Raw genomic sequence first — 18464 nt, 5'->3', positions numbered from 1 at the left:
AACAAGTCATTCGAAATCCAACTAGCGCTCATTATTCTCGATCCCTGCTTACGCATGCATCCTCTCGAGAAATTATCTCTGGCTCATTCCGAATCGACTTGCTCTCATCGAATAATACATATTTTTCGATCAACAATAAGATAGATCAGATTCAAATATTTGAGTATGTTAGTAAAAATAATTTTTTTTTTTATGGTACAAAAGTATTATGCGTATTCACACCGAGACTAATTTTTGTTGTAAGCTGACTAAGCTCTTTGACTAATGGATATCTTATTTAAATTGAAAAAACCTCTTTTCAATTTTTTGCACGCCATAAAATTTTTTTCCAAAAAATATGCTCACATATTTATGTGTGTGGAGATAGAGGAATAAAACTCCTTTTGTTACTTATTTCTTCTACTCTTGTATATATATATATATATATTTACACGTGTATTCAATCACATAACACCGCATTAGTAAAAATAACTACGTTTTATATTGATTGCATGAATGGTCATCCAAGAAAATGATTGTGGCTGCACGACTATGTAAAACATTTTGCACTATCAATGCATAAAAACTAAACACGTATATATATAATATGAGATTTGTTACTAATTTTAAATTTGAATCTCAATTCAAATTTAAATCATATTTTGTTATTTTAAATTTTAAATTTTCAAATTTTATAAATCATATTACAACTTAAATTGAAATAGAATCAATTATGATCTCATCCAAACTTAATTAGAATTTAAATTTAGAAATAGAATAATTAATTATTTTTAATTTTTATTTAATTTTCTCAATTATCATATTATTATTATTATTATATTTTTAGTGCTAACAAAAAATATAATAATATTATATTTGAATTAATATAATTATTTATTTGATTAAATTAAAATAATAATTAAATAATTTTTTTAATAAAAATTAGAACACTCGTTAGTTTGTGATCCCATAGGTTCAATACTAAGCAAGTAGTAAATTAGTCATACTCAATTTGCTAATTAAGGTTAGTGTCTAACAACACTTTTCAACTGGTATGAAATAATATATTTTTACTAAGAACTCGAGAAGAACAAAGTATTAGGCGTGTTCAAATCCAAATTAAATCGCTCATCCAACCTAATCCAAACCGAAAACCGATTAAAACCGCACTAATTCGAATTCAATTGGATTCAATTTTCTGCAAATTGCTGGATCAATTCGGATTTCAGATTTACTTTTCATAACTGGTCCAATCCAATCTAAACCACACAATGTGCTATAATATTATTATTTTATTGTTATATTTACAATTATACTTGTAACATGTTTAATTTATTATATATTTTTATATTATTCATGTATTATTATTAATAAATATTTTATGTTCAAAATGTGATTTATTTATTTATTTATTATAACTAACCTATAATTTTATTTCTATTATTATGATATCATTAGCTTTTTAAAATATTGTTGAGACTTGTTATGTCATTGTTGAATTTTTTTTTGTCACTGTCATTGTTGATTATTTAAAATGTGATGTTGAGACTTGTTATATGTATTTAATTTTTTTAATTTACAAAACCGCAAATCCAATCAATCCAAACTTCTTGAAATTGGATCTAAGGATCGGGTTTTTTTTAAACAATCCAAACTTCTTGAAATTGGATCTAAGGATCGGGTTTTTTTTAAAAATTATCCAATCCAAACCGCCCTGCAAATGAAATTAGTGTTCAGATCGAATGAGTTTTTGACTCAAAACCGATCCAAACCGAACCACAAACACCCCTGCAAAGTATAATTCCTTCTATCTTTTCAACCATTGGTCCTTAGAATACGAATTAATTGTCAAACTCTAACTTGTTACTATTATTATAATGAGTCATGAATGACCTAAAAAACTCATTTCTTCATTCATTCAAACTCTTTATCATAGTGGATGAATTTCTTATCGACTAATTATTAATTCAACAAGTATTTAAATCATGCTCAATATCCATTCAATTATAACCCTATGACATTGAATGTGTGAAATCAAAGTATAATAAATACATTGTTAATTACCATACAATTGTAAGTCAAAAGAAATTCTATTATTATGTTCATTTTGAGAATATCCTCAACAAATATGGATTAATTATAACCATTAGAAATTCTCAAAGTGGTCAATTCAATAATCATATATCTATATGCGCCATATATATAAAATTTAATAAATAAAATTTATTAATCTTCATCCAATAAAAATACATATCCAAAATAATAATATCCGTTTTAATAATATTATGACCTAGATCAATTTAGCTTAAATAAATTATAGAAGATTTATCTTATATTATTATATTATTATGGTCACTATCATAATGATAAATCTTTAAATTTAATCAATGACTTTATTATATTAACTATTTAATAATAATAATAATAATAACAATTTATTTGACACATAATAGATTGTTAAATAGTTATATTAACTATTTAGTTCTTGATGTTTTAATTGTCTCAATTAGAGACTAATGTGATTAAAATTTAAAAAATTTAGGAATTAAATTGAGTTAAATAAAACTTTAAGAACTAAATTAAAATTAAAGTGTAAGTGTAACTTTAAAGACCAAACTGAATATTTTCTCATTAATTTGCAAAATTACTCATCAAAATAACTATTATGTGAATAACAAATATGTAATATCATAAGCATAGATTTGGCTTTTATCATTGATAGAGTTTTCTAAGGGGTGTTAAAAACACAAACTTTTTATTTTAAATTTAGTAAATAAAAAAATTATGTACTTGTGGAATTTTAAAGTATGCAAATGAAACTTTTTAAAAATAATTTTCATTTATTAAAATTAAAAATTTTTATATAATCTCACAAATTAATTAATTTTTAAATTTAAATCTTACACTAATAACAAATATAACATTTTTATAGTTTGAAAATTATTTATCAAATATAATTATTACTGTTTATACTTATAAAAATTATTTTTAATTTAATTTATCATATATAAATGTTACAATTTTAAAAAAATAAAAATTTTACTAAATTAAATCTAAATTATTGTCCACTTGCAACTATATTTGGTTAGTGCCTTCGGACCATTTCTTGTTATCTAAATCATAAATAGCAAACTTATGTGGCTATAACAAATCATGGTCGATGGTCATCTGAACATTGGTGGTTGAACAGAGAAATAAATCTCTCAATTTTATGTTACAATTGAAGAAATAAAGTATGATTTGTAATTCTTCAATATTTTTTCTATCTCATTTTCTCTTTATACCACTTATAAACTTATAAAATTAATGATGACAAATTACACTATACCCTATCCTCCGAAGTGAAAAAAAAAATTGAAACAAAAAACGGTTAAACTTTGATCCAAAATCATGTACTGCAAGTTATCGTACATATATTTTGTTCTCTGATTTACCTAGACAAACAGTCCTATTTTGCAAAATAGGTTCCGAAATATTAATACTAGCTCAGTACAAGGAACTTTAACAACATACTGCAAGAAATTTACCAAAAGCACATTATCAGTGATGGAAATTTCTTTCTCATCCACAGCAATTTGCTGTGTAGGAAGGTGTCCTAAGATTATTTCCACTTTCATCACCTGATGTGAAGTTGGAAACCACAGGCAAATGAATATGAAAAACACTAACAAAAGAAAGTGAGATTGAACAAATTCATACAGCAACATGGTTTTATCAAATCTCTTTTTCAGTTTATCGTAAAAGGATGTCATAGGTAAGAATATTATACAAAACTAATACTTTAAAAAATATGAACCAGCAATATAATATTTTTAAAAGCATGTTATTATGGAAATTTATTTCTCATTCACAGCAAATTACAGTTTATGCAGGTGTCCCAAGATCACTTCCACTTTCATGAACAGAACTGAGATAAGATATTATTTAAAATCAGATAATTTTGTTGAAAATGAGATCTAGCATAGAAAACAGCAAAGCTAGGTAGATTCAGAAGCATATTGATTAGTTTACCATCACTCTTAAAGAACTCAGATCAAGTGTTGGATTATGTATTTTGCTTCATCCTTACCTACCAGAATTAAGATATTAAATTTGCAAAATAATACCGAAACTTGAGAAACACAAAAATCTCAACTTTGAAACACATAAGAGATTTAGTTCCCCGACGTCCTAGTGGAGCATCAAAATTGCAACCCAGGATAGCGAGGGTAACACACATCTCGGCTCCAAACATAAACTGCGATGCACAATGAAATAGTACATGCCAAAATTCATTTTAATTTGAAGCCCTTCAATAAATAATTAACAACCGATTAACAATAATAAAAATACAAGAAATAAAAGTGAAAAACAGATTCTCCAAGAGGAAACTCAGTCCCTTAGATGTTCATTAATGTTTGCGATCATAACCGCAAATCATTACAGGTCTGTAGGCTCATCATAGTAATAATAATTGAATAAAAGAAATATGAAAATGACAAGGTATGAATGAAATGTAGCTGCTCCAGTGTTCTCCCAAAAGCAGAGGGCTCTGGGAGTGATACAGAAGAACAACACAATGAATGTTGCTTCGAGGGAACGAATCGAATGGGAATTGAAGAGGTCCACATCGACTAGATAGCGAAGCATAACGAATTTAACATAATTAAGGTTGCAATTGCAGATTTATAGAAGACTTGGTAACTGGGGATTTTGAAAATGAGCCTCAGAATTGCAGAATGATAACATCAAAGACAATTTCAGTCCCGAAAGATGGTATTTGGTGTTTGATATCATCATTGGCATCATTTTTGATAGAGAAAAGAAGGTTAATAGAGAAGAGAAGATAAGAGAAAGGAGAATGTTAGTCTCATGGCCAGTCCCAAGAAGTAATGGCAGCAACGCCGCTCTACAAGGCGATGGAATATGAGACTCGCATCGACGGAGGAGCTCACCCGATTACGGGGAGGACCATCAACGTCGACGAACATTGCTAAGTGACGTTGACTAGGGATTATGCAAACACACAGATCAATTTGCCCCCTTTCTAGTTAGGGATTTTCGCAAATCCCCCGTCACCGCAAACGAAAACATATAAATGAATTCAGCTCTTACAAACAAACTAAACTTGTATGGAAGTGGAAGTGGAACCGGAAGCGGAGGCAGATCTGAAGCTGCGGAAACCCTAGACGAGCTGCTCTCAACCACTTGCTGCTAAGATAGCTGAGAGTGGAAGACCCATAAAGCACTTCTTATAGAGAGACAGAGCGTGGTAGTGTGGTCGCCGCTATTCACAAATTAGGTTTTTTTGAGAACCCTGACAACTTAACCACTATGGCTCAACTGGGCTTCTTTAGTATAAGCCCATATTCTCTGTCTTTGAAGCTACACGGAATCCCCTGATCCAAATAAGCGTTTAGCATTTTACAATATGGCCCAGTACCACTACCAACTATGTTAAGAACCTAGTTTAAGACATAAAAAAACTCCTGTCCAAAAAAAAAAGACATAAGACCCAAATAATGAAGGCATTTATACAAATAAAAATACTAAAAATATTTTTTTATAAAGAGTCTTATGTTAAAAGTGTATTTTGTTTGTTTAGTCCTACTTTAAAAATAATTAGTGTAAAACTCGCGCTATGCTCAGACCTAATATCATTCCATTATAAAATTTATTAATACCTATTTATTTACTAATAGTTATTATTTTTAATTTAAAAAAATTTTTGTATGTAAAAATTTATTACATAGTATATAAGACTGTTTTATTTTGTGTTTATAAAAAGTAAAATAATTTTATTATTTTTTTAGTTCTCATTAGTAAATTCTACTTAAATATAAAAACTATTATGTTTGTATTTAAATATGTTACTGTTATACAATCCAAAAAAGAATAAAATTTTAATAAAAATAGTTTATGTTTTAATCACACAAATAATAAATATTAATTAAGTGACATTTATTTATATTATTTTATCTTTAGTGTATAATCCGCGAGCATGTACTTAATTTATTTTAGGGTAAAATATTCTTTTTGTCCCTAAAGTTTAATAAAAGTTTCAAAAATACCCCTAAGTTTTATTTTGTTTCAATTTTGTCCCAAAAATTTTCGATTTGCATCAAATATACCCTTGACGGCTAAATTTTTAAAAAAATTTAAGACCAATCTAACAATAATACATGAAAATTATGCTTGATTTGCTTGTATTGAGGGTTGTTCTTATGAAATTGTTGTTAAATTGGTCTTAAATTTTTTGAAAAATTAGCCATCAGGGGTATATTTGATGCAAATCGAAAACTTTTGGGACAAAATTGAAACAAAATAAAACTTAGAAGTATTTTTAAAACTTTTGTAAAACTTTAGGGACAAAAAATATACTTTACCCTTTATTTTATTATATTTATGTATAATTTGTTCATAAAGAGATTAATATATATTTATTAAAAAAATTAATTTACTTAGTATATAAAAAAAATTAAGTCGTTAACCTCTTTTGTTATATTAATGTTTAATTTAGTTAATAATCTTTTTTAAAGGATAATCTTTAAAATACATTTTAACTAAATTTTAAAAAATAGATAGATTAACTATTATGAAAAAATAAAATTAACTATTATAAAAGAGATTAATATTTTAATTAAAAAATAATTATCTTAATTAAAATACAAAACATATGAAATTAAAAGGAAAAAAATAGAAAAAGCAAGAAAAATTAAAAATAAAAATAGAATCATACACGAATTTTTCGATAGTCTATATTATATTTTTAATGCACAAATTTCAAAAAATGAATTTATGTTTTAATACATAAATTTTAAAAAAACATGTTCTATCCTTTATATTCAATAGTTTAAATAAGAAGTAGATACCAAATTGGTACCTAAAAGATTTTGATGCTGACAGAATGGTATTTGATTTTTGTTATTGACAAAATGATCTCTAAAAAATTTTAAAATTTGACAAAAATGACCAACCTTCAATTGAATTACCAGGAGTTAAGGTTTAATGGTGAGGTGTTAGTTAACAATTTTTATAATTACAAAATTTACCACTTTTAATTTTTATAATTTTAAAAACACCCCAATTTTAATTTTTTAAAATTCTAATCCCCTTTCTTCTGGAACCCTCATCTCTTCCTCTTCCTCAGCATCCTCCTCCAATTTTCTTCTTCTTCTCCAATAAGCTCCTCTTCATTTTCGTTCATCACCGCCTGTACCTTACTCCTCTTTCTTCCTCCGACCAACTTCCGGCTTTGGCTTACTACAATAGCGTCGTCCTCCTCCTTCCTCCTTTTTTTCTCTCTTCTAACCAAAGATGCTTTTCTGAGACTCAACTTCTTCTTCTCAAAACTCAACCTCTTTTTCATTTTTCTTTTTTTTTTTTGACCCAGTGGTTGTGATGCTACTATGGCTGTTGAGCCCATGATTGGTGGTTATAGAAACGACAACAGCAGCAACGGCTTCGCCACTTCCAAGGTCAAAGAGAACGCCGTCCAAGAAGTGGCATCTCTCTCAAACTCAACCCCAACACTTTTAACATTTCTTCTTTTTCTTTATCAATCAAGACAGTTATACATATGTCCAGTAAGAAATTTTTAGCAAAAATAATAACAGCAAAACTAACGAAATTGCATCAATTCTTCACTCAAAATGTTTACATTTTCATTACCATTATCATCCAAGAAAACCGATGCCTTGATAGCATGGTTCAACCCACATTCAATCTCTTGATCTGCCCTAAAAAAATCAGATTTTGGCTGTCAACTTGCCACCACTCTCAATTTTCATAAGCATCTTGCCTAAAATATTTGATGTATCCTTCTTAGCTATCTTATTGAAGTCTCTCCAATAAAAAGGAGAAAAAAAAAGATATTATAATTTTTTAAAAATGATGATGATTTAGAAAAAGAGATGAGAGTTTCAGAGAGAGGAGATTTGGATTTTTAAAAAATTAAAATTGAGGTATTTTAAAATTATAAAAGTTAAAAGTGATAAATTTTATAATTATAAAAATTGTTAACTGACATGTCACCCTTAAATTTTAACTCCAAGTAACTCAATTGAAATTTGGACACTTTTGTCAAATTCTAAAATTTTTTGGAAATTATTTTATCAATAATAAAGATCAGATATCATTTTATCAGAATCTTTCAAGTACAAATTTAATATTTATCTCTCTAAATAATTTTTCTTTTCAAGCTCATATTAACAATTTTCGCTTATACATAAAAAATATATTGTATATGTATATTAACAATATTATTGGGACACAAATAATAATATTTAATAATATTTTATAATTGAACACTATATTTATTTTTAATTAATTTTAAATTTGAGGTTATTAGTTCACTAAAACAAATTTATTTTATGTCACTTCCAATTTTAAATAAATAACACATGTTAAATTAATAACTTCTTACTGGAAGAATAATATATTTTAAAAAATATTATTATTCGAATTCAACTTATCCTGACTTACAAAGTAATTATTCAATTTGTTAGGTTCACAACTTTAAACAAAAATCATTAATTTTGTATATAATACTTGTTATACCGAACAAAAATTTAAATTTTGAGCAACGAACATTTAAATATATATGATTATAGGCAAAGTTAAACTTCTTTACAAAATTAAAATAAAGAAACTTATAATTCCATCAATTTAAAGTATTTTTAAAATTGACAAATGAGAACAAACATATATATATATATATATATATGAAGAGTAAATATCCAAAATCGTCCCTAAAAGATATTCCGATCTTCATTTTGGTCCTCGAAAGATAAAGTTAATCAAAATCGTTCCCGAAAGATACACGATTGGTCACGTTAGTCATTCCGTCAGTTACATGATGACGTGTCACGTTAAGTGCCACATGGCATATGATGATGTGGGGGGGATAATGCCACGTGTCACAAGATGATTGGTTGACGTGTCAGTGACACATGACATGCCACATGGCACTTGACATGTAAAAAAGTTATTTATAATCAAAATAGTCCTTTGAAAGTTCAGACGTAAGTCATTTTCATCTCTAAAATTTTAAAAATTAATCAAATTAGTCCTTATATAATTTTTTTTTATTTTTTCTTGATAATATTAAATTTAAAATATTTTTTTATACTACTAATTTTAATAGAAATGTAATTGACAATCAAAAAAATAGTAATTGTATCTTTTTTTTCTTAAAAATTTTTTCCATAAAATTATCTCTCTCATTTAATTCTTGTCAAAATCTCTCTTATTCTTTTCTATTCTAAAACCTTTTTCTTACATTATTACATTTTGCTGGAATATATATATATATATACTCAAAATTAAAATGTATGTATTTATTAACCTAAACAAATTTATATGCTCAAAATCAAATTTTATGTATGTTAACCTAAATGAAAGTAATACCGTAATGAAAAAAAAGATGTATAAATTTTTATTAACTTTGTTTAGGTTAACATATATATATATATATATATATATATATATATATATATATATATATATATATATATATATATATATATATATTCTAGCAAAATGTAATAATGTAAGAAAAATATTTTAGAATAGAAAAGAATAACAGAGATTTTGACAAGAATTAAAAGGAGAGAGATAATTTTATTAAAAAAAATTTTAAGAAGAAAAGATACAATTACTAATGTTTTGACTGTCAATTACATTTCTATTAAAATTAGTAGTATCAAAAAATATTTTAAATTTAATATTATCAAGAAAAAATAAAAAAAATTATATAAAAACTAATTTGATTAATTTTTAAAATTTCAGGGATGAAAATGACTTACGTCTGAACTTTCAATGATTATTTTGATTATAAATAACTTTTTTACATGTCAAGTGCCACGTGGCATGTCACGTGTCACTGAGCTGACACGTTAACCAATCATCTTGTGACACGTGGCATTAGTCCCCACGTCATCATCCAACTGACGGAAGGACTAACGTGACCAATCGTGTATCTTTCGGAGACGATTTCGATTAACTTTATCTTTTGAAGACCAAAATGGAGATCAGGATATCTTTCAAGGACAATTTTACCTATTTACTCTATGTATGAGAATAAGAGAAAGAATGATTTTAGAACAAAATGATTTTAGATTTGAAATTTAAAGTCCTGCTTAATATCCAATATGTACATCGAATTCAATAATAGCTTATTTTATATTATCATGTATTACTTTTTCTGAATTTTGAATAAACATGACACTTGTCAATCATTCAAGTAAAATACTTGTTAATTATATATGTTGGACACTTGTTAAATAACCAACCATATATAACTCTCCTATTATATATTAATAGATAACATTTTTATAAGATCAAGAAGTTAGATGACATGGTGGGTAACGGAGTTTATGATGAAACAGTGGAGAAAAGAAGGAAGGCATTAGTTGTGTGCTGTGAGAAATGGATGACTAGGCATGCGAGGAATATGAATAAAAATACAATATACTTCCACAACTTAGTTTCTGCAAGGAGGAGGAATAATAGGATTGATACACTGGTCATTAATGGACGTTTGATAAGAAATCAAGTTAGGATCAAATTGCCATCAACGAGTTCTACAAAAATTTATATCATCAAGAGAAATCTCCGTTGGTGGGGTTCAGAGATGGTCTGGTGGATGTGATCGGTGAGAAGGATGCTATAGCTTTAGAGGTACTACCGACATCTCAGGAGATTAGAGAGGCAGTGTGGGATTGTGAATCATCCAAGGCTCCAGGATGTGATGGCTACAACATGAACTTCATAAAGAAGTGATGCGATGAAATTGGCAATGAATTTATGATAGCAGTACTGAATTTCTTCCAATCTTCGAAGCTACCCGCAGATGCTAATGTTACGTGGGTGGCGTTGGCCCCCAAGTTTACTGGTGCTAAGAAAATAAAAAACTTGCGACCAATTAGCATGGTGGAGTGTGTGTATAAGGTGATCTCGAAGTTGCTGGTAAGGAGAATGCGAGCAGTTATGCCAGGGCTAGTAGGAGAGACACAGAGTGCTTTTGTCAAAGGTCGAAAGATTCATGATGGGGCCCTTATCGCGTGCAAAATTGTCCCGTGGTTCAAACTGAAGAAGAAGGAAGCGGCAATTATAAAATTGGATTTCCAGAAAGTATATGATAGGGTTAAGTGGAGTTTTGTGGATCTTGTACTACAAAAGATGGATTTTGGACGAAGATGGAAGGGTTGGGTAATGGAATGTGTCAGTACGTGTTCTATGTCAGTGTTGATTAACGGCTCGCCTTCTAAGCCTTTCAAGATGGAAAGAGGACTGCGATAAGGTGATCCTTTGTCTCCTTTCTTATTCGTACTTGTGGTTGATGTGCTACACAGGATGATTGGAGAGGCTATTAGGAACGGTCGTATATCCCCGTTGTTGGTAGAGAGAGATTATATAGAGTTGTCGCATCTTCAGTTTGCAGATGATACGATTTTGTTCTGCCCACCTAAGGAAGAGACCATCAAGAATTACAGGAGGCTACTTCGTTGCTTTGAATTGATGTCAGGATTAAGTATTAATTTTGATAAATCTAGCTTGATTCCTATTAACTGTAACGAGCAGTGGGTACAACGTATGTGTAGGGTGTTAGGCTGTAAGGACGCCACTCTTCCAGTAAAATACCTGGGTATCCCGCTAGGAGTTAACCAAAAGTTGGTTAAGACTTAGAAGCCAATAATAGACAAAGTGGAGGAAAAGCTCAGCCTTTGGAAGGCCAAGGCTCTTAATAATGCCGGTAAGCTGGTGCTTATCAAATTTGTGTTAAATAGCCTTCCGATTTATTATTTGAGCTTATATAAGATGCACAGGGCTGTTGCAGAGAAGTTGATTTTTTTGCAGAGAAGATTTCTTTGGAGTAAGGAGGATGAGAAGAATAGTATGGCTATAGTTAAGTGGGAAGTGGTGCAGGCTCCTAAAAGGTTAGGCGGATTAGGAGTTGGAGATGCTGTTGTCCGCAACACAGCTCTTTTGTCTAAATGATGGTGGCGCTTTTCAAAGGAGGAGTGTTCGTTGTGGAAGAAGGTGGTTTGTTCCTGCAATAACCTAAATCCAAATGTGTCCCTGGTCAATCAAGAAATACCTGCTTGGGAAAGGGGGGGAGGAGGGGCATGGAGGGATATTTGTCAAGTACAGTTCACGAATCAAGAAGTGAGACAGAAGATGATTACTGTGTTGTCTATGGAAGTGGGGATGGGAGAGGTACTCGTTTTTGGGAGGATGTCTGACTTGTTGGAGGTTCGTTGAAAGATCGCTTTCCAAGACTCTTCTCTGTTTCAAACAAAAAAGGATCAGTGATAGGGGATTATGGGTTTTGGAATGGGTTAGAGTGCATGTGGAACTTTCAATGGAGACGACAAATGTTCCAATGGGAGTTGGATCTAGTGAACCAGCTACATGATGCATTAAGGCCGGTCAGACTTGCACATGACAGAGAGGTTATGGTTGTGCGAAAATATGATAAACATGGTATTTATTCAACTAACTTTTTTGTACAGGTAATGCAGGTGAAAATGATCTCGGAGGATGTCACAAGCTACAACTTTACTAAAATTATTTGGAAAGGACTAGTCCCTCCACGAGTGGAGTTGTTTGTTTGGTTTGTTTTGACTGGAAGGGTCAATACTAAGGAAAGCCTGAGTCCGTTTGAGGCTATTAACCAACAAGATACCTTGTGTATTTTATGTAACAAAAGTATTGAGTTTAGTCACCACTTGTTTCTTGGCTGTAGCTTCTCTTGACAGGTTTGGTGTGCATGGTTATCGTATGTTGGTAGACAATGGTCTTGCTCGGGTACGTTGAAGGAGCATTTCTTAAACTGGACAGAGATATCACAAAGGAAGGCAGAGTGCAAGAAATGGATGATGTGCTTTTGTGCGATTACTTAAAACTTATGGTTGGAAAGGAACAGGAGAATCTTCCAAAATAAAGGAAAATAAGTTGAGGAGATTATCAACATGTCCTTTCTGAGTTACAAGAAGTGGTTAGGTGTGGATCTCTTTTATTGTTGATGGCAATACCGAAGATATCAAAGGGATATATGTTACTATATGTTTACATGGTTTGTCTTTTTGACTGTGTTGTCTTACGAATGTGTGTTATCTATGCTCCACTTTATATGTTGAGTTTCTCTTTCAAAAAAAAAATATATATCAAAATCAAACTCTATAATTTATAAAAAAACATCTTCACATGAAGACAATTGTAAAATCTTCCATCAATAATGAATTAGGATATATTTTGCCTTTTTGAGCCAAAAGAGCAAGAGTTTGGGATGTCCTGGAAAGCCGTTTCCAGTTTAAGAATTTGAAGCGCTGTATATAGTAGCTTCAAATTAACAAAGAACGAGGTAAAGCAGCTTCGAAGGCGCCATTTTGGAACGGATCAAACGCAAGGGGCTTGATGTTTATGTTAACGAATAAAGAAAGATAGGGACGCACATATATAAATTCATCCTTAGCATATGCACATATTTTTTCTCATAGACAAACAGGCACGCTTAGCAGCTAATGCAGATTCGAATAATAGTATTGACATTTAGGGTTATTTTATGGCTCAAAAGGGTACATACTACATACATATTGGAACATAGCTAAACCGAAAAAATCAATGCTAAACTGAAGAGAGTCAGCACTCAGCACCAAGCTGAAGAAGTAACCATAGCTCTCCTCATCCATCCAAGATAGAGAGCACCATCTCTCTGCTCAACCCTATAATTTCCATTGAATTCTTTCAACATGTTCCGGACAGCAGCCACCACAGAAGGACTCAACGGCCATTGTCTGAAACCAGCCATGGAGAATCTCATTCTCCACTTTCCTAGAAGTTCATGCCTCTCTACCCTCTCCACCCCCTCGCAAGCCACCATGTTTACTATGTCCCGCGCCACGCAGTGCTGCTCCGCATTCAGCCTTTTCCTGTCATCTCTCGGGCACCCGGCATCTATTGATTCAAACATGGCAGTGTAGTAATCCATTATCTCCACAAACCTGTTGAAGAAAGATGAAGTGTTGGTGTTGGATTCTTGCTCAACAAGTGTCACAACCTTGGGAGACAAGCTCTTAACCAATCTCAACAATCTGTCCCTGTGATTCTCCGTGCTTACACTCTCATCCTGCATGTGATGCAGAACATAAGGAAAATTTACAGCCAGAGCTTCCCCGGCTCGAATCACTATATTTGTTCTTTCAACTTGGCTGCCACACATTGCAGCAATGTGGAACTCCAATGGCACTCCACAAGACCTGGCGAAATCCGAGAGCCGTTGTCCAACAATCTCAAGTCCTCCGCCGCGAGCATGAATGGATTGGGAATCATCCACGGCGGTTATGCGAATGGACGGCGGTCCACCTGGCCTATGTGCAAGAGCTTGAATAAGTAAAAGCCACTGTGTGCCCTGTGTGATTTGGAAATCGATTATATGAATCATGGACTCAGTTGCCATTGCTTCTAAGATGACTGCGTTTGCAGCTACATAAGCAAACTTCCAAAATGGGCAAATCTGATACAATATGTGCATGTAACTCATCAGTTCTTTGCTTGTTGGTTGTTCACACTTTAAGGATTTGTATATCATGCTCCCAGATGACTCCAATCTTGCTCTTAGCCCCTCCAACAAGTAAGCACCTAGCCTCTGCAATGGTTCCCCATAAACTGATACCATCTTCCCCAACACATTATCCATCCAACCAATTGCTGTGGCTATATCATCATCAGACACGGCCTGCGCGCATCGAACCAGCACATCTCTCAGCTCTAACTTTGGAATCATCTGCACAATCTGATCCCAATCATATTCAATTGTTGGAGAGGCTGTGGTGAGGCCACCTTGGACACAGTTGTTGTCATAACTGTCAGCAGCATCTGATTCATTAGGCTCCAACAACGAAATCTCGAGTTCTCTGAGCTTGTGCTTCCATTCATTCCCATCATCAACGCTAGAGTAAGGCGAGCCATAGGTGTTGTCGGATGAGTGGTGGTTATCTGAATAGCATGACTGAGAGACTTGTGGGGAAAATGGACTCCTATTTGAAGATAATCCACTGGCATAGGAAGGGGAATCAGTTTCACAACCTATGAGCTCAGTGGTTGCTGGGGATGATTCCAGGGTAAAGTATTGATCCTTGCAGGATTCAAACGAAACAGTGGCTCCCTTCATCATATTATCATGGTGGATACTGTGGCATAGATTGCTTTGTAGCATTTGATACATGCTTGGATACCAGCTTGGCTTGGATCTCTCTCAGATATTTGCATGTACAAAATTGTTTAATTTACTCAGCCAGACAAGAAGTGAAGGCTCTTAAATAGTGGTGTCTAGCGCTAATTCACAAATATATTGACGAAAAGTTTGATCTGCATAATAAGAGAAGAGAGAAAATGAATTAAAATTTCATAAAAAATCAAGATCTAATGATGAAGATATGTCATGAAAAGCAAGTAGAAACTCAGAGAAATGATGAAAATCTACAAAAGAATCCAGAGTCACTAATCAATCCGTGAAATAAATAAAGAAATTAGAAATACATAATGGAAAACATGGAAGATCCACTAGTAATCCTGATCTAAACATACCCTCTACCAGGCTGAAACTGAATTGGGGAAAGTCTTAGAAGAAAAGGACACATAGTTGACCACAAGAATCCTATATGGAAGTAGTTACAATTCTTTCTGGGTAATTTCAGAATTTGAATAACCACATAGGGATCCAAAACAGGGAAGGGAATCAATATATCATAGATTTCCATCAATATTCATCGAAAAAACTATATAGCTATTAGCTATCAAGTAGTAAGAGGTAAAATCCTCCAACCAATCAAAAAGTAAGAGACAAAAATAGCAATTTATCTATTCATATTCCTGAGAAATATGGTTTAACTTTTAGCTCTGAAGTTCCAACTTCCAAGATGGCCAAGTTTTCAGGGAAATGATGATTAGTCTACCTCAAAACTACGGAAAAATGTTTGCTTGAGTTGGTAATTTGAAAAGTTGAATAAGTGGAGAGCATAGGACGGCAAATAAGACCCGCAAATAAAAGAATTTTCAAAACATACTCAATTATCCAACACATAGAGACCAATAGAGAAAGAAACAGAAATGAGAAATCCATGTAGCAGTGTATGTGGTTAACGTACCTCAGTGTGGTAGTTGGAAGTTGTGGTGACAGAGGGAAGAGATGAGAGGGAGGAACCTGATTGCTTTCTTCTTTTCTCAAAGGCTTATTGTTAGGTTGCGTGTTATGACTTGTAGCTATAGCTTATAGCGGGGTACCGCGTTATACATACCATTTATTAATATTAATGAGAAAAAACATGCACGTTGCAGAAATAGAATAGAATAACTAATTAATAACCACTCGGTTTGGTTGAACGCAGCAAGCAATATCTGACTAGTGACTCTCTTGGAAGCAACTAGGAAACCACATTATGAGCTTATCTCATCTCCAAATTAAAGGGCTCACTAGCTACTGCTTCAGTTCCAACCTACCTTTCCGCTAAAACTATTCTTATCTTTTCACTTTCATATTTTTATTAATCTTATCCTCTCTTGTTAGATTCTCATGTTGGCGTTTATTATCATCATCATTATCAATCAAGAAAAGGTGGTGTTGCATTTCAGAACAGCTGCCTCCACTTAATCAATAAAACATATGTCCTTGTTTTATTTGTTTAAAAAATTCACTTGCTTGTATATATATATATATATATTGTAATAAAAAATACAGATCATTTTAACTATGCATTAATACATGAATTGAAAAACATTTTTTTAAAGAAAGGAGGGGGTGGATTGGGCAAAAGAATTTATGGAAGTGAGGCGGTTGCACTCATTACTCATTAGAAGGGTTAGAAGCACATGAGAGAACTTCCATGGCCAGCAATTCTATTTTTTTATTATTAAAAGTGCAAACTATCTTTGGGAGTTGGGACTCATGTCGATCACCGTCCACCAACTGCAACAAAGTTGTCTGGCTTCTCCAACTTTACTTAATAAAACAATATTAAATAAGTTTGTCATCACTCTCACATGTTAAGCATATGCAAATTATTAGCTTAGTTATCAATTCAACTGCATATCCTTTAAAAATAGTATAATATTTAATTTTTTATTATAATAATTTAAAAAAATGAAACAAACACATTTAAAAATTATAAATAAATTTAGTATCTTTTTAAAATTAAATCTACATTTAAAATATAAATTAAATAAAACTAAAATTTAAAATTTAAATTTTAAATTTCTGTTTCAGATTTAATATATTTAATTATTAGTATATTACTTAAAATTCAAAATTTTAATTTTAAAATTCTAAAATAAATCTTAAACCATCTAATTATTAACTAATACCGTAGCCGTCGATGGTTCATCATCCTCCGCCCCCGTTCATCCGCGCCAGCTTCTTCCTCAGCATTCATCCTCGACACCGCCTTCCTCCTCTTCGGCACTCATCTACAACGCCTTCCTCTTCCTCGACGCTTATCTTCGTCGCTGTCTTCCTCCTCCTCGTCGTTCGTCCGCGCCGAAAACATACTTAAGATTTGGATGGATCTATGTTCATAGAGTTTTTCTTTGCATATTCTCTGACACCATTGCTTTTTTTATTATTCTGTATAATTTTTTTTTGTAATTAAAAATCGATTAAAATGGCTCATATATATTGCAATGTTAAATTATTTTTGTATATGTAATTTCTATATTTTGGAAGTGTTTATGTTGTTTTATTGTTTCCTGGTTGTTTTTATTCTCATACTTGTGTTGAGGATTAATTTGTTTTTATTGGTAATTTTTGTTGACTATTAGTTATTTGGTGTCCAAGCTTGTGATTTGGGTTGTGTAAACGTATAATTTTGTACGTGTAATATTATAAATTTTGGGATGTGTAATAGGAATAAATTTAAAGCATAAAACTTCAAGTTCTTAAGGTGGAGTTATTATTATGACTACCAAGTGTTTTAGCTTGTTTGTACAGTGTGTCCAACTTGTTAATTGTTCATTCATTGTGCATAAATTACACTTGATTATAGCAGATAAAATTTTGTCCAAACGTTAACTAGATTGACTTGCAATTGCAACACATCCAAAATAATATCTCATCTTTTAAATTGGTTTCTGCACACATCTAAAACTCATTCATTTGAACCAATAAACCTAGCCTTTACAACTACTAAGTAATATAACATAAGGAACATAAAAGAAGCGGTCTTGTACAAGAGAACGAGATAGAAGAAAATCGTATTACAGCGAATGAGCGTAAAGGAAGAAAACAATAACTAACTATGAAGTAGGTAGGAAGTTAGAAAAATTTTAAATTTTGAAATTTAAATTAATCTTAATTACCAATGTGTATCTAAAAAATACTAAATAGGAATATGTTTTAATTAAAAAATAATTAAATAATATTAAAGGCTGACTAAAAGTTAAATTTTGTTATACAAGTAGCATTTTTTTTGGCTATATGGGTTTTTTTTTCTAAACTAAAATAAAAAATC

At 31.3% G+C, this 18464-nt stretch overlaps 1 protein-coding gene and 5 non-coding genes across 8 annotated transcripts; all 6 read right to left on the bottom strand.

Moving 5' to 3' along the window:
• Nucleotides 1–3512: 3512 nt before the first annotated feature.
• Nucleotides 3513–3607, bottom strand: LOC112725745 (small nucleolar RNA snoR31/Z110/Z27). The gene has a single exon (XR_003164831.1). It is a non-coding gene; the product is annotated as a small nucleolar RNA snoR31/Z110/Z27 (small nucleolar RNA).
• A 353-nt stretch (nt 3608–3960) lies between these two features.
• On the bottom strand, nt 3961–4051 carry LOC112725757 (small nucleolar RNA snoR31). Its single transcript, XR_003164843.1, has one exon. It is a non-coding gene; the product is annotated as a small nucleolar RNA snoR31 (small nucleolar RNA).
• Nucleotides 4052–4129: 78 nt separating this feature from the next.
• On the bottom strand, nt 4130–4270 carry LOC112725766 (small nucleolar RNA snoR136). The gene has a single exon (XR_003164851.1). It is a non-coding gene; the product is annotated as a small nucleolar RNA snoR136 (small nucleolar RNA).
• Nucleotides 4271–4344: 74 nt separating this feature from the next.
• Nucleotides 4345–4428, bottom strand: LOC112725014 (small nucleolar RNA SNORD25). Its single transcript, XR_003164146.1, has one exon. It is a non-coding gene; the product is annotated as a small nucleolar RNA SNORD25 (small nucleolar RNA).
• Nucleotides 4429–4679: 251 nt separating this feature from the next.
• Nucleotides 4680–4764, bottom strand: LOC112725130 (small nucleolar RNA SNORD96 family). Its single transcript, XR_003164257.1, has one exon. It is a non-coding gene; the product is annotated as a small nucleolar RNA SNORD96 family (small nucleolar RNA).
• An 8652-nt stretch (nt 4765–13416) lies between these two features.
• LOC112722827 (scarecrow-like protein 13) lies at nt 13417–17029 on the bottom strand. Of its 3 annotated transcripts, none has more exons than XM_025774001.2 (2): nt 16110–17029; nt 13417–15330 (listed from the first exon to the last, which is right to left on the bottom strand). In XM_025774001.2, exon 2 carries the CDS (start codon nt 15185–15187, stop codon nt 13610–13612), a length of 1578 nt encoding a protein of 525 aa, XP_025629786.1. In that variant the 5' UTR covers nt 15188–15330; nt 16110–17029; the 3' UTR covers nt 13417–13609. The 3 variants fall into 3 exon arrangements, with proteins under 3 accessions (XP_025629786.1, XP_025629788.1, XP_025629787.1); XM_025774003.3 differs by having other exon boundaries at nt 15918–16237; XM_025774002.3 differs by having other exon boundaries at nt 15550–16228.
• Between the last annotated feature and the right edge of the window lie 1435 nt (nt 17030–18464).

The sequence above is a fragment of the Arachis hypogaea genome, chromosome 11 (genome assembly GCF_003086295.3).
Source record: "Arachis hypogaea cultivar Tifrunner chromosome 11, arahy.Tifrunner.gnm2.J5K5, whole genome shotgun sequence".
Taxonomy (NCBI): domain Eukaryota; kingdom Viridiplantae; phylum Streptophyta; class Magnoliopsida; order Fabales; family Fabaceae; genus Arachis; species Arachis hypogaea.
This window is presented reverse-complemented; position numbering and strand designations above follow the sequence as displayed.